Source organism: Heptranchias perlo, chromosome 29 (assembly GCF_035084215.1).
Source record: "Heptranchias perlo isolate sHepPer1 chromosome 29, sHepPer1.hap1, whole genome shotgun sequence".
Taxonomy (NCBI): Eukaryota; Metazoa; Chordata; class Chondrichthyes; order Hexanchiformes; family Hexanchidae; genus Heptranchias; species Heptranchias perlo.
In genome coordinates, this window is record NC_090353.1 from 32954161 (window position 1) to 32969431 (window position 15271).

Here is a 15271-nt window from a genome sequence, read left to right on the forward strand (position 1 = left end):
TGTAAAGCGCCTTGGGACATTTTCTATTTCGAAAGGCGCTATATAAATGCAGGTTGTTGCTGTTTACCCCTTGCTTTTGACACCATTGGGTGTGTGGGCAGTGAATAATAAAAGTTAACACTATGTGTTACTATAAATCTTCAGTGCTAACATCCTCTGTGTCTACTCACCTACAGGAGACCAACGTGACTCTCGGCTTCAGGACTTATGATGCTCTCAGAAAGCGACAACAAATCTCGGAAAACACGAGTGGGTCATAAATCAGTTTGAGTCTCGCGTGGATCCCTTGGCCTAGAAATTCATTGATGCTGCTCACGTTTTACAGGCATAAAATGGATCCAATATGGCGGGCTGCGTCCGCGTGCACATTCAGTGGCAGAAGTATACTGTTCGGCATCTCGTGCATCAGGCGTTAAGCTCTTTGAATATGCAAATAGGGGGCCGAATACCTGTTTCAGGACCCCTTCCCAAAATTGGGCTGCCTGAACACAGTTGGCTGCGTTTAAACTAACCAAGTTTACACGTGCTCTAACTGTCAGTCCTTAAAGGGACCGTGGAGACAGCCACCAAAAAGATGAGTCTTTTGAGAAATAAACTCACCTGAGTGTGGAGCCAAGAGGAGCAGGATATATTCAACCGTTAATATGCAAACACACATTCTCAGTCATTCATAAACTCGTGCACATATACACGCACACACAGTCTGATTCACTCACAATGTATTCCCAAACCATGCTTTTTCCTTTAGTCAATAAGAGTTGTTTTCAATTAGTAAATTATGGTTCAGTGAGTTTACACAGTAAACAGCTGAATCACACGGAGCAGGAAAGTCCATGGTGAATTCTCCAATCAGTACTGAGCCAGCTGATCTGGGCTGACGCAGTGGCTGGTGTACTACAGTTAGCCTAACTGCCCTGACCATTAGTACGAGGAATATCAGCCAGGGTTCCCAGTGTAACCGCCACCCTGTGATCCCAGCTGGAAAATGCCCAAGTACGTGCGCGCTGTTATGTCTCCTGGACATTCCATTGAGCAATTTTATTTTGTTTATTATAATCTGCCTTAGTACACGGAAATAGGGTTGCCAACCCTCCAGGATTGCCCTGGAGTCTCCAGGGATTGAAGATTAATCTCCTGGGCACTGCCCTGAGTAACTCTGGGAGAAAAAAAATCATAGAGGCATTAAAAAAAAATGGTGTGTTTTTTTTTCATTTTCTTCGAACGCTTTTGTTTATTAATTATAAAAATCTAGGAGTGCGGGGAGGAAAGGAATGTTTGACAGTCAAGAATCGTCCTGTTGAGTCATGAAGAGTCTGTTCGCTTTCTAATTGGCCGTGGGAAGATGGTGAGCCATGTGGATGGACGTGTTGGGCGACCAATGGCAGGAGTGTAGGGGCGGGAGGTCATGCAATGAAACTTCCAGGAATACATCCGACCAGATGTTGGTGACCCGACACGGAACGCACGTTTCCAGCCTGCTGCCGCTTGGAACGGACCTGGTCTTGGTGGCGGAGAGCTCTCGGAGAAGCAGGCCGTGATCTCCTGTGCCTACTGAGCTGATATCAGTGAGTTTTGTGAAGTACTGGCTCAGTTCAGCAGGAACTGGAGTCGGGCCTAACAATATCCTGCAGAAGATAAACAAGTGAAAGAAAGAACTTGTATTTATATCGCGCCTGTCCCACCGTCAGGACGAGCTAAAGTGCTTCACAACTAATGAATTTCTCTTTTTTTTTCTTGAAGCGCAGTCACTTTTGTTAGGTCGGTAATAACAGCAGGTCTCAAAAAACAGTAAATGAGGTGAATGACCAGTTAATCTGCTTTTAGTCGTGTTGGTTGAGGGAGGAGTGCTGGTCAGGACACTGGGAGAACTCCTTTATCCAGACCTGAACACTGGGAGAACTCCCTTGAGCAGGACACTGGGAGAACTCCTTTATCCAGACCTGAACACTGGGAGAACTCCCTTGACCAGGACACTGGGAGAACTCCTTTAGCTAGACCAGCACCCCCGAAGAACTCCCTTGGCCAGGAAACTGCAAGAGCTCCCTTGGCCAGACTAGGACACTGGGAGAAGTCCCTTCTCTATGTGTGGTTAAAATGATGAAAGGATTCCATAGGACGGATAAAGAGAAATTATTCCCTCTGGTGGGGGAATCCAGAAAAAGGGGGCATAGCCTTAAAATTAGAGCCAGGTCGTTCAGGAATGAAATCACAAAACACTTTTTCACACAAAGGGTATTGGAAATTTGGAACCCTCTCCCCCAAAAGGCAGTGGATGCTGGGACAATTGAAACTTTCAAGATTGCAATCGATAGATTTTTGTTAGGTAAGTATATCGAGGGATATCGAGCTACAGTGGGTAAATAGAGTTAAGATACAGATTCGCCATGATCTAATTGAATGGCAGAACAGGCTTGATGGGCTGAATGGCCTACCCCTGCTTCTATGTTCTTCAAGTGGTGCCATGAGATCTTTTATGTCCAATTGAAAAGGTGGACAGAACCTTGGTTCTACGACCTCTTTGAAGGGTGGCAAACCCAACAAAGGTCCCACACGCAGCAACCTGATAATGACCAAATAATCTGTTTTACTGATGTTGGTTGAGGGATAAATATTGGCTAGAACTCCCCTGCTCTTCTTCGAAATAGTGCCATGGGATCTTTTACATCCACCAGGTAGATGGGTCCTCGGTTTAATGTCTCATTTGATGCCTCCGACAGTGCAGCACTCCCTCAGTATTGGATCGTGGGTTCAAGTTGGACTTGAACCCACGATCCACTGACTCAGAGGTGAGAGTGCTACCTACTGAGCCACGCCTGACATTTGGACATACTCCCCTTGAGCTTGACTCAGTGGTTTAAATGCACCATCTGGTGTGTAACTGAGCTACTCAGATCTGTAAGGTCTCAGTTCCAATCCCTGGTTCAGCCAGGCAGCAGTAGAAGTACCACAACTGGCCTCCGTGTCCCTGGACCAGGGAAGGGAAAATCAGCCAGGTCGCTGCTCCCGGGCACTATCCAACAACCTCTTTTTAAAAACCCCATAAAACAATGAACAAATGGAAACTCTAAGCAAATCACAGCTACTGTGCAGCCTCTCAAATGAGTAATGAGGTCCCTCTGCTGGTCATCCTAGGGATGTATGTAGTAAAGATTGGGCTAGAGAGTTGTGGTTAAGCATCCTTCATTCAGTGAAGCTTTGAGAAAAGCAGGAGGGCAGACGATTTCCTCCTTCAAGATGGGAATTCATGGAAAAGCCGCCATGATAGTTTAGAGACAAAGGCTTAGAAATCTGGGACAATCCCTGCGCCTGAATGGTGAGGTCGAATTGCGGTTGCCAAATCTTGTTGGATGTATTCCTGGAAGTTTCATTACATGACCTTCCGCCTTCAATCGCCCGGCCCCCACGCTCCCGCCATTGGTTACCCGACATGTCCATCCTCACGGCACTCCTCCTTCCCCACGGCCACTTGGAAAGCAAATAGACTCTTCATTACCCGATTGGATGATTCGACTGTCGGTCAAACAGCCTTTTTCCCCTTTGCAACATTTATATAACTAATAAACAAAAGTGTTCAAGGAAAATGAAAATAACAGCGTCCTGGAGATTAATCGTTAATTCCTGGAGAGTCCAGGACAATCCTGGAGGGTTGGCGACCCTACCCCGATATTAGGCCTCAGATCTCATTCCAGTGGAGCCGTGCAGAGCTGCTGGCGAATCGTGACTGAATATTTGGCCGTTGCTGGTGTTGCAGCAGCTCTCGTGTAAGTGGGGAAGGGTCGAGAGCTGTCCTGCTCCTCTAGGCTCCACATTTGGGTAAGTATGGGGGTGGGACCATCCTGCTGGTTAGCGCCACATAAAAGGTTGTTACGCAAGGGCTCATGGGGTTGGGGGTAATATATTAGCATGGATAGAGGATTGGTTAATGGACAGAAAACTGAGAGTAGGGAAGAACGGGTCATTTTCAGGTCAGCAGGCTGTAACTAGTGGGGTGCCGCAAGGACCAGTGCTTGGGCCTCAGCTATTTTACAATCTATATTAATGACTTAGATGAAGAGACCGAGGGTGATTTGTCCAAGTTTGCTGACGATACAAAGCTAGACAGGAAAGTAAGCTGTGAGGAGGACATAGAGTCTGCAAAGGGATATAGACAGGTTAAGTGAGTGGGCAAGAAGGTGGCAGATGAAGTATAATGTGGGGAAATGTGAGGTTATTCACTTTGGTAGGAAGAATAGAAAAACAATATTTTTTAAATGGTGAGAAACTATTAAATGTTGGTGTTCAGAGAGATTTGGGTGTCCTTGTACAAGAAACACAAAAAGTTAGCATGCAGGTACAGCAAGCAATTAGGAAGGCAAATGGCATGTTGGCCTTTAAAGCAAGAGGGTTGGAGTACAAGAGTAAGGAAGTGTTGCTACAATTGCACAGGGCTTTGGTGAGACCTCACCTGGAGTACTGTGTACAGTTTTGGTGGTCTTATCTAAGGAAGGATATACTTGCCTTAGAGGCGGTTCCACGAAGGATCACTAGATTGATTGTTTCCCCTGGCTGGAGCGTTTAGAACTAGGACGCATAGTCTCAGAATAAGGGGTCGGCCATTTAAGACTGAGATGAGGAGGAATTTCTTCACTCAGAGGGTTGTGAATATTTGGAATTGTCTACCCCAGACGGCTGTGGATGCTCAGTCATTGAGTGTATTCAAGGCTGAGATCGATTTTTGGACTCTAGGGGAATCAAGGGATATGGGGGTAGGGCGGGAAAGTGGAGCTGAGGTTGAAGATCAGCCATGATCTGATTGAATGGCGGAGCAGGCTCGAGGGGCCGTATGGCCGACTCCTGCTCCTATTTCTTATGTTCTTATCTTCTTATTCAGATCACAGTGAATGTTAATGAATCCCTAGAATTGTGCACAGCGCATCTCATCGGTGGTGGTGGAAGATTAAATCAACAACAGCATCACTTTGATTACATTCAAAAACATTTATTCACAGTTTGAAAACTGATAACAATTTATGCACAGTTTGAGGAGGTTTAATAGAAATATGAGTGCAATTGTGTTGTGCAATAAATTCATTTTGTAGAGAAAATATACTCCAGTAATACTTTGACATCTTCCATTAGTACTTTGACATCTTGCATTAGTACTTTGACATCTTGCATTAGTACTTCGACATACTCCACCAGTACTTCAACATCTACCATTAATCCATCAGCACACCCCATTAATATCTCAAGACGCAGTTCCAGCACTTCAGGGAAAATCTTGACATTCGGATATGTTTGCTTTTCCATGACAAGCTGTATCAAGTTGCACTGCTGTATAACAGTGAACACTTCAACAGAGCTTGGCTGTAACACAAGCTGTGATAAAACAGCCGAGACCTTTCGTTCTCTAAAATAACGTTGACACGTTTGCAAGTTCTCAGGTGAACGGTCATCTTGGAAAAGTCATCAATTGTTTAAAAAAAACATTTTTTAAAAAATGATTAATGTGGGCGTCGCTGGCCAGCATTTATTGCCCATCCCTAGTCGCCCTTGAGAAGGTGGTGGTGAGCCGCCTTCTTGAACCGCTGCTGTCCGTGTGGTGAAGGTTCTCCCACAGTGCTGTTAGGCAGGGAGTTCCAGGATTTTGACCCAACGACTTTTATTAATCATCAATGTCACACATGACACAATGAATGAGGGAAAAAAATGTAAATGGCTCATTTTAAAATGCATCTGTGTTTAGTTAGTTTGATATCAAAGGATTGACATGTAAATGGGCAGAGTATATATCTCTAAAAATACAAAATCGATGACTCACATTTAGTAGATATTCTGAGTTATATCCAATGTTTTGTCACTTTTGCAAAGTAATATATATTTTACTGATATTTCAGCACCCGGGCCATTTATAAACATATGATCCTTCTCTAGGTTGTGTCTAGCCCAGAGTAAGAAAATGGTTGTTAGGGGCCTCTAAATGAAATGAGTTTGCAGCAGTCTCAATCTTTTAATGAACAGCCATCATAGAATTACATAGAATCTACAGCACAGAAACAGGCCATTCGGCCCAACTGATCCATGCTGGTGTTTATGCTCCACACGAGCCTCCTCCCACCCCTCTTCATCTAACCCTATCAGCATAACCTTCAATTCCTTTGTTCTTCGTGTGTTTATCTAGCTTTCCCTTAAATGCATAAGTAAGTGGAGCTTCCCAACTTTATTCCGTGGAATGGATTGGACTCAAGTCTCCAGCACAGTATGGTTTGTTTTCCATTTTAAATGGGCTCATTCTCCCTTCCCAGGCCAATGTTTAACTGACATATCTTTCATTGGCAAGACTTCCCATTTTAAAAGATAAAGTGCCTCAACCATCACAGCAACCCATCGTCAAAACAAAAAGATATGGTTTGTTAAATCTTTATCAAGTAACTTTGTGAGGTCATATGGTGAAAGGGGCAGTCTTCCTGAAAGTGTTTGTCAAATATTTCCAACAAACACTGGGATGTTGTAATTCACTTTGTGTCAAAACATGTTATGACCCAAGAACAAAATTGCAACACCCTCATACGGCATCAGTCGTTGGGGATACGGGAAGACAATTGGAGCTTTCAAGATTGAGATCGATTTATTTCTGTTGGGGAACAGTATCAAGGGATATGGAGCAAAGATGGGAAAATGGATCTGAAGTGCAGATCAGCCGTGATCTAATTGAATGACGGAGCAGGCTCGAATGTGCTGAATGGCCTACTCCTGTTCCTAATGTTACTATGAAAAGGACTGCAATTGTGCGTCTCTCATTCTTCGAGCGTAAAGACTGTGGGTCCTTCAACATGTGCAAACCGGACTTTTTACAGGGTTAATAGCATCATCACGAGGTGATGGTATGATAGCGTACTGGCATTTATCTGCAATGAGCAAAGCGCAGGGTTTGAACACTTACGTAGTTTTATGACTATATATACATATATAATACTGGTGCCAGCCAGCGGAGTGTTCCAGTTGGCTGATGCTCCCAATGTGGTTTACATCGGTTTAAAAAAACATCATTTAACGATCTGCTTGAGATTTGAATTACCAGATAAAACCAATAGTGTAAGGAAACATGATTCCTTTCTGCTGGGCTTTGAGAAACACAGAGCAATAGTTGAAAGAATTTATCTGAGATGAACATGAACTGAATTTTAACAGTGGTGCTTTCGACGGTAGCAATAATAAGAAAGAACTTGCATTTATATAGCACCTTTCACGTCCTCAGCTAATGAATTAATTTCAAAATATATTCTCCGTTGTTATGTCGGCAAACATGGCAGCCAATTTACACACAAAAGATTGCACAAACAGCAGTGAGATAAATGACCAATGATTGTTGGCCAGGACACCAGGAGAATTATTCTGCTCTTCTTCACTGGAATCTAACAACAACTTACATTTATATTGTGCCTTTAAGGTATTAAAACCTCCAAAGGCGCGTTATAAGACAAAGTTTCCAAGGGTTTGTTTAACGTCTCATCCGAAACACGGCACCTCCGACAATGCAGCACTCCCTCAGTACTGCACCGGAGCATCAGCCTGGATTATGTGCTCAGATTCTGGAGTGGAGTTTGAACCCACCAGCTCCTGACTCAGAGCTGAGCCAGGCTGACACTATTGTCACATAGGCTGATAATCTCCTCGGAGTTGCTCCCACTCCGCTGCCGTAACTTCACCGAAAGGGAGACCCCGTTTAAACACATTAATGGTGTTTATGCCACACTTGGGGCAAAGTTATGCCGGTGGAACGGGAGGAGCTCCGAGGGAATTCCCAGCTGTAATGTCTGCTCTGAATCTCGAGACATGGCCTATAGCTCTCCTAACTTGGGCAAAGATTTCTTTGGACTCAGCAGTTTTGAATTTCGGAAACTCTCCCTCAGTCTGTAGGAGCTGTCGGTGGAGGGCCCCAGAGCGGACTCACTCCTGCTCAGGAAAGGCAAGGGAGTGCCGGCTTTGATGAAGCAGCAGCACAGGAGCTTGAGAATAGCTCGCCTCACCTCCTTGCTTCCAAATGAGTAGATGATGGGGTTGATGGCCGAGTTGACCACAGCCAACGCAATGGTCCATTCCATGCTGTGCAGATTCGCACAACGCGAGTCACAGAAGACGTCCAGAAGGAGAAGGACAAAGAGGGGGCTCCAACAGATCACGAAGGCGCCGACTATCATGAATACAGTCTTGAGCAGCCTCACGGACTTCTGCCTGCTTTTGCTGCAGGCCACGGAATTAGCACTGGTCCTCACAAGGTGGTAGATACCACTGTAGAGTGCCACTATCCCGATTATGATGATGCTGAACATCACGACGCAGAAGAGGATGTAGCTCTTGGAGTACAACGGCAGCAAGGTAGAACAGTCATCAAAGTTGCAAATGCAGTTCCATCCCAGCAGCGGCAGAAGGCCTATGAGGGAAGCTACCACCCAGCATATTCCAATCAGGACGTACACACGGTAGGTTTTGCGCGCCGAGGCATACGGTAGAGGTTTGACCATGGTCGCATATCTCTCCACCGCCGTGATGAGCAGGCTGAATGTCGAGGCGGCCAGGGCAAAGAACAGGACCCCTTCCCGAATGAACCAGAGCGTGGGGGTGATGTGAAAGGTCTTTTCACCCGACAGGCACAGGTTCACTATGTAGACGGTGCCGGTCAGTAGGTCGCAGAGGGTGATGTTGACAATGCAGTAGTAAACCCAGCTCCGGAAGCGAGTGTTGTTCAGGATGGCCAAGAAGACCAGCATGTTCTCCAGGACGATGAAGCAACTGACTGCCATGAAGATAATTCTGACAGCTCCCATGCCCTCACTGGGTAACCGCCTGTTCTCCAGCTTCCCAGTGTGATTGTAATGCAGCAGAATTATATTTACTTGTTGGCTGGCGAAGAAAGCCTGGCATTCACTGATATTATTCATTTTGGTAAGAAACACTGACTCTGAGGAGCAATGATTGCACTTTGAATGTTCCTGAACCTCTGTTGAAGTTAACCAGTTTGTTGGACAGGGCGTCCAGCGTAATTTTCTAATTTCAAAAAATCTGAAAAGAAAGTAAGAAATGTATTATCGCCCCACTCACTCACTGACAGCAAATGTCTCTGCTCCATGTGGACAAAAATCAAACCAATTATAGTTAAGTGTTAATAATTGATCCTCATAATTTTGTACAATTCTGCTACAGGATTGCAATTGCACTATATTGATGCTGATTGTATTATTTACTAATTGGCTGCTGATAATCTTGCCATGATTGGGTTACAGTCACTAGTCCACCATAGTCATTGTTACTGGTTGGCATGTATCTGCCATTGAAAAGCAAAAGACCCAAAAACCAGATTAAAACAATTCCCGCCTTCCCAGTGTGGGATGTTATGAAGTGCCAGGATGCAGATGGTTTGCCATCAACCTCGGCCCCTTCCCCTCCTGCCCCCCCCAAGCCCCGCACAACTCCCAGAGAGTTAAAATTGGCTCTTAAGTCTATGTTCCTTTTTACCCATTCACTGGACACTGGAAATATCCTTTCACTATTTACCCCCTCAAACTCTTCCATAACTTTGAACAACAACTTGCATTTATAAAGTGCCTTTAATGTAGTAAAACATCGCAAGGCGTTTCACAGGAGCGTAATGAGACAAAATGTGACACCGAGCCACATAAGGAGATATTAGGATAGGTGACCAAAAGCTTTATTAAAGCAGTAGGTTTTAAGGAGCATCTTAAAGGAAGAGAGAGAGAGGCACAGAGGTTTAGGGAGGTAATTCCAGAGCTTAGGGCCTTGGCAGCTGAAGCACGGCTACCAATGGTGGAGCGATAAAAATCGGGGGTGCGCAAGAGGCCAGAATTGGAGGAGCGCAGAGACCTTGGAGGGTAGCAGGACTGGAGGAGGTTACGGAGATAGGGAGGGGCGAGGCCGTGGAGCGATTTGAAAACAAAGATGAGAATTTTAAAATCGAGGCATTGCCGGACTGGAATAGAGCATTTTATTAGATACCCCATTAACCTTCTCTGCCCCAGAGAATACAGCCCTAGTTCTTTTATATCAAAAGTAAAATACTGCAGATGCTGGAAATCTGAAATAAAAACGGAAAATGCTGGAAACGTCACTGCACCATCATCAATTTTGTCATTTAATCTGACTATCCTCCACCCTATCATAGACCTTTCCCTTTTGTTCCTGCCCTGCCCCCCCTCCCCCACACCTCCTTTTCCCTGGCTCCGTACTTGATTAAAAGCTGTTCACCTCTAACATCTTCCAGTTCTGATGAAAGGTCATCGACCTGAAGTGCTCGCTCCGTTTCTCTCCACAGATGCTGCCTGACCTGCCGAGCGTTTCGAGCATTTTCTGTTTTTATTCCTAGTATTTTTTTTTAAGCTCCTCGACGTAATTATATCCTCTCATACGAACATATGGAAATGACAGGGAGGAAAAGACCATCAAGCTTGCCCCACACAGTAGTGATGCATGAAGCATCATGATCAGACACCCCGTACCCAACAGCAGCCATGTCATCTTAGGGTTGCCAACCCTCCAGGATTGTCCTGGAGTCTTCAGGAATTAAACATTAATCTCCTAGACACTGCTGCGAGCAACTCAGGAGAAAACCTGGTGGGCAGAAAAGTGGCAAATGGAATTCAATCCAGAGAAGTGTGAGTTAATGCATTTGGGGAGGGCAAACAAGGCAAGGAAGTACACAATAAATGGGAGGATACTGAGAGGTGTAGAGGAACAAGGGGACCTTGGAGTGCATGTCCACAGATCCCTGGAGCTAGCAGGACAGGTAGATAAGGTGGTTAAAAAGGCATATGGGATACTTTCCTTTATTAGCCGAGGCATAGAATATAAGAGCAGGGATTTTATGCTAGAAGTGTATAAAACATTGGTTAGGCCACAGCTTGATGACTGCGTATAGTTCCCGTCACCACATTACAGGAAAGATGTGATTGCACTAGAGAGGGTACAGAGGAGATTTACGAGGACGTTGCCAGGACTGGAGAATTTTAACTATGAGGAAAGATTGGATAGGCTGGGGTTGTTTTCTTTGGAACAAAGGAGGCTGAGGGGAGATTTAATTGAAGTAAATAAAATTATGATGGGACTAGATAGAGTGGATAGGAAGGACCTATTTCCCTTAGCAGAGGGGTCAGTGACCAGGGGGCATAGATTTAAAGTAATTGGTAGAAGGATTAGAGGGGAGCTGAGGAGAAATCTTTTCACCCAGAGGGTGGTGGGGGTCTGGAACTCACTGCCTGAAAGGGTGGTAGAGGCAGAAACCCTCAGCTCATTTAAAAAGTACTTGGATGTGCACTTGAAATGCGTAACCTACAGGGCTGCGGACCAAGTGCTGGGAAGTGGGATTAAGCTGGATAGCTCTTTATTGGCCGGCACGGACACGATGGGCCGAATGGCCTCCTTCTGTGCCGTAACTTTCTATAATTCTATGAAACAATTGTGTGTTTTTATAGAATCATAGAATGATGCGGCACAGAAGGAGGCCATTCGGCCCATTGTGCCTGTGCCGGCTCTTTGAAAGAGCTATCCAATTCATCCCAGTCCCCCTGCTCTTTCCATTTTTTTTCATTTTCTTTGAACATTTTTTGCTTATTAGTCATAAAAATGTTGGAGATGGGAAAGAAAGGCTGTTTGACTGGGTGGGGGAGTTGGAGGTCAGATGAAACCTCCAGGAATATGTCCAAACAGAATTGGAAACCCTATGTCATCTCCTGGAAGAGGCAAAAAAAAACCTTAATCCCTGGTATTATGTTTTTTTCCATGGCTCCAGTGACCTTTCTATAATGGGGTGCCCAAAACTGCAGTTCTAACAAATGCCTTGTCGGTTTTTAGTTCTTTTTGTTGTTTATCTGTGCTTCGGTGCACAGACTCATGTTGTATAAATACTAAACTGCGATTTGATTGCAGATTTTGCCCAGTGCTTAAAATAAACCCAAAAATAACCAGAATAAAAAGAAACAGAAGCATCTGGTGTTAAAATATTGCACGTTTGCGTAGTTGTGTTGGGCCTCGAGGGAAAACTTCAGCCTCGGGATTGGGTGATTCACAGCAGGACCTCCTAGCAACAGGAAAAGATCAGCAACAAAACACACAGGTGAAACGTTGCAGTCGGAAAGAAAGAACCTGCATTTATATAGCGCCTTTCACGACCTCAGGACCTCCCAAAGCGCTTTACAGCCAATGAAGTACTTTTTGAAATGTGCTCACTGTTGTAATGTAGGAAACGCAGCAGCCAATTTGGGCACAGCGAGCTCCCACAAACTGCAATGGGATAATGACCAGATACTCTGTTTTAGACGGTGGTTGAGGGATAAATATTGAACAGGACACCATGGAGAACTCCCCTGCTCTTTTTCGAAATAGTGCCATGGGATTTTTTTACATCCATCTGAGAGGGCAGATGGGGCCTCGGTTTTAATGCCTCATCCGAAAGACGGCATCTCTGACAGTACAGCACTCCCTCAGTACTGGCACTGGGAGCGCAAGCCTGGATTATGTGCTGAAGACTCTGGAGTGGGACTTGAACCTACCACCTTCAGAGGCAAGTGTGCTACCCCACTGAGCCATGGCTGTCACCAAAGGCTACAACGGAAGATAAGAAATATATGTTTGTCCTAATATTTTTCTAACATCAGAAGGCTGCCAAAAGGAATATGTCGCAACAGCTGGATGACGAAGCGCAGATGTTTTAAAAATACTACTTCTGCACTTGGACTGCAACAACCTCTGTCAAGAGCAAATCGTCACTAATGTGCGTATTTATTTTATATACTGTAACCATGACTGGTGGATTTAAAATACAAGCCCCATGTGTTGCATTGCATAACTTAACTTCCTCTTTAACAGCTGGCATTGTCTTGCTGAAGTTGCTGGGATCACCTGATTAGGGAGCGCTCCACCTTGATGCTTCTGCTGTGTGTCTGGTGTCAGGAGACATTCCGGTTAGCACTGTGTTCCGTAGAACACTGACTGGGAATAGGGAGATTCTCAACCCCCTTCCCTCACCCCCGTTCCTCTACGGCTGCGTATGATGTGAGGACATATTTATGGGTCTCCATTTCAATCCGAGTGCTGGAATTGGCCAGCTCCTGCTGCGGCTGAACTCAGGATGCTATTGGTGCTAAAGAGAGAAAGACTTGCATTTATATAGCGCCTTTCACGACCTCAGGACGTCCCAAAGTGCTTTACAGACAATGAAGTACTGTTTGAAGCGTAGTCACTGTTGTAATGGGGAGTCGAGGACAAAGGGACATAGCCTAAAAATTAGAGCCAGGACTTTCAGGAGTGAAGTTAAGAAACACTTCTACACGCAAAGGGTGGTAGAAGTTTGGAATTTTCTTCCGCAAACAGCAATTGATGTTAGCTCAATTGTCAATTTTAAATCTGAGATTGATAAATTTTTGTTAACCAAAGGTATTAAGGGATATGGAGCTAAGGTGGGTATGTCGAGTTAGGCCACAGATCTCACTGAATGGTGGAACAGGCTCGAGGGGCTAAATGGCCAACTCCTGTCCCTATGCTCCTATATAATGTAGGGATGCACGGCAGCCAATTTGCGCACAGCAAGGTCCCACAAACCGGATAAAGCCGGCTCCCCACATTTAGTGAGGTGGAACCGGAGCCGGTGAATCTGGTGGTGGGACATTGAAAAGCTGCCAAGAGAACAGTGCCGTGTTGGGACAGTTATAGTTATCCATGCAGCCAACGGTGGGGGAACCTGCTCTCACGGTGCTCGCACTCTCGTACCACATAGGCGCCTAGTGATGATGCTAAGTTCCACCGGGATGATCCATTGTCCTGAGGTAATATACCTCAATAATACTTTTTTTAATTCCCTGATGCTGTCCTTTTAAGAGAACTTGTACTGTTTTCCTTAGTACAGCTTGAGTGTCATTTTGCATTGGAGAGGGAGGGGCGACAGGGAAAAGGAGAAAGACAGGGCGGAGGGGGGGTGAAGGGAAGGGGAGGGAGGGGACAGAAAAGGGGGAAAGTGAAAAAAGAAGGGGGACGGGGAGAAGATTGGAAGGGAAAAGGAGAGGCAGGAGAGAGAGGGGCGGGAGAGTAGAGGGGAGTGAGGGAACAAAGGAAATGGAAAGTGGAGATAGAGGGAATGGAATAGGGAGAGAGTGAAGAGAAAGGGAAAAGGAGAGGGAGAAGGAGAAGTGAAGAGAGATAGAAGAGGGTGAGGGAGCAGAATACTTTGTTTCTCTCTCTCCCTTGACACTCATTCCCACACAGTATTTCTAAATGTAACTTTTTCAAAAAAATTACCATGTTCATGATAGAAGCATGTAGATTTTTCAAAGGTGCATATTTAAAGAGATAAGTAATAAGAAAAAAACTGTCTAAATCTTTAAAAATATTTTCTTTCAGCCTCAGATACAGACACAAATCCATTATTATACATACTATATAGATTTTACGCTGTTCCTGTAATATATGTATTTACAGTGTAATACAGAAGACATTAGAGATGCTACACTACAGAGCAGTGTTACTGATATACATTATTTGAACTGAACGGTGTGCCTATCAATGCAAACTGCTGGATGTATCGATACTGCATGTAACTCACTTTTAAATAAAGTTTTTCCTTTGCTGTGTGAGTTGCAGTAAATTTAAGAATGGCAGCAGCAATCCTGCTTGCACCTTCTCGGTTATGCATGGTGCAGCAAGTACTTATGGAAAGATTGAACTTACTGTGCTGATGCCGTGGACTTGTCCTGTCATCGCTTGAGTTGTAGTTTGCCCTGTTTCAGCAGCTGCCTCTCGCTCTCGCTCTGCCTGCCCTGACTGTGCACATGGTCTCAGCAAATTACAGAAGTTGCAAACAGACTTGTTTTGATCGGTACTGCACCACCCTCGATGACACGGCAGACTGAACGAACTGATAAGACTCTGCAGCACATGCATGTGAATCTTGTGAAGCAGCACAGTGCAAGGGAAGAAACAAACTCGCCTCCAGACCACGTCATCTTAACCTAATTGAGCGCTGGATCACCCCGAGAGAAATCCCCCCTCTCCCCCTGCCCCCTTCAATTTTCTCCTCTCCTCTCTTGAAGACGCCTTTATGTGCATGGGTATTGTTGCACAATGTGTTGGAGCTGTAACATCTGCAGTATGTGTAGCACTCTCGCCTCTGAGTCAGAAGGTCGAGGGTTCAAGTCCCACTCTAGAGATTTGACGACAAAACTGACACTCCAGTGCAGTACTGAGGGAGTTCTGCACAGTTGGAGGTGCCATCTTTAAGCCGAGGCCC

The 15271-nt window shown here is 45.1% G+C and overlaps 1 protein-coding gene across 1 annotated transcript; it reads right to left on the reverse strand.

The window, feature by feature from the left end:
* Positions 1–4957: 4957 nt before the first annotated feature.
* On the reverse strand, positions 4958–14961 carry s1pr4 (sphingosine-1-phosphate receptor 4). The gene is made up of 2 exons (XM_067968434.1): positions 14713–14961; positions 4958–9042 (listed from the first exon to the last, which is right to left on the reverse strand). Exon 2 carries the CDS (start codon positions 8919–8921, stop codon positions 7821–7823), a length of 1101 nt encoding a protein of 366 aa, XP_067824535.1. The 5' UTR covers positions 8922–9042; positions 14713–14961; the 3' UTR covers positions 4958–7820.
* Between the last annotated feature and the right edge of the window lie 310 nt (positions 14962–15271).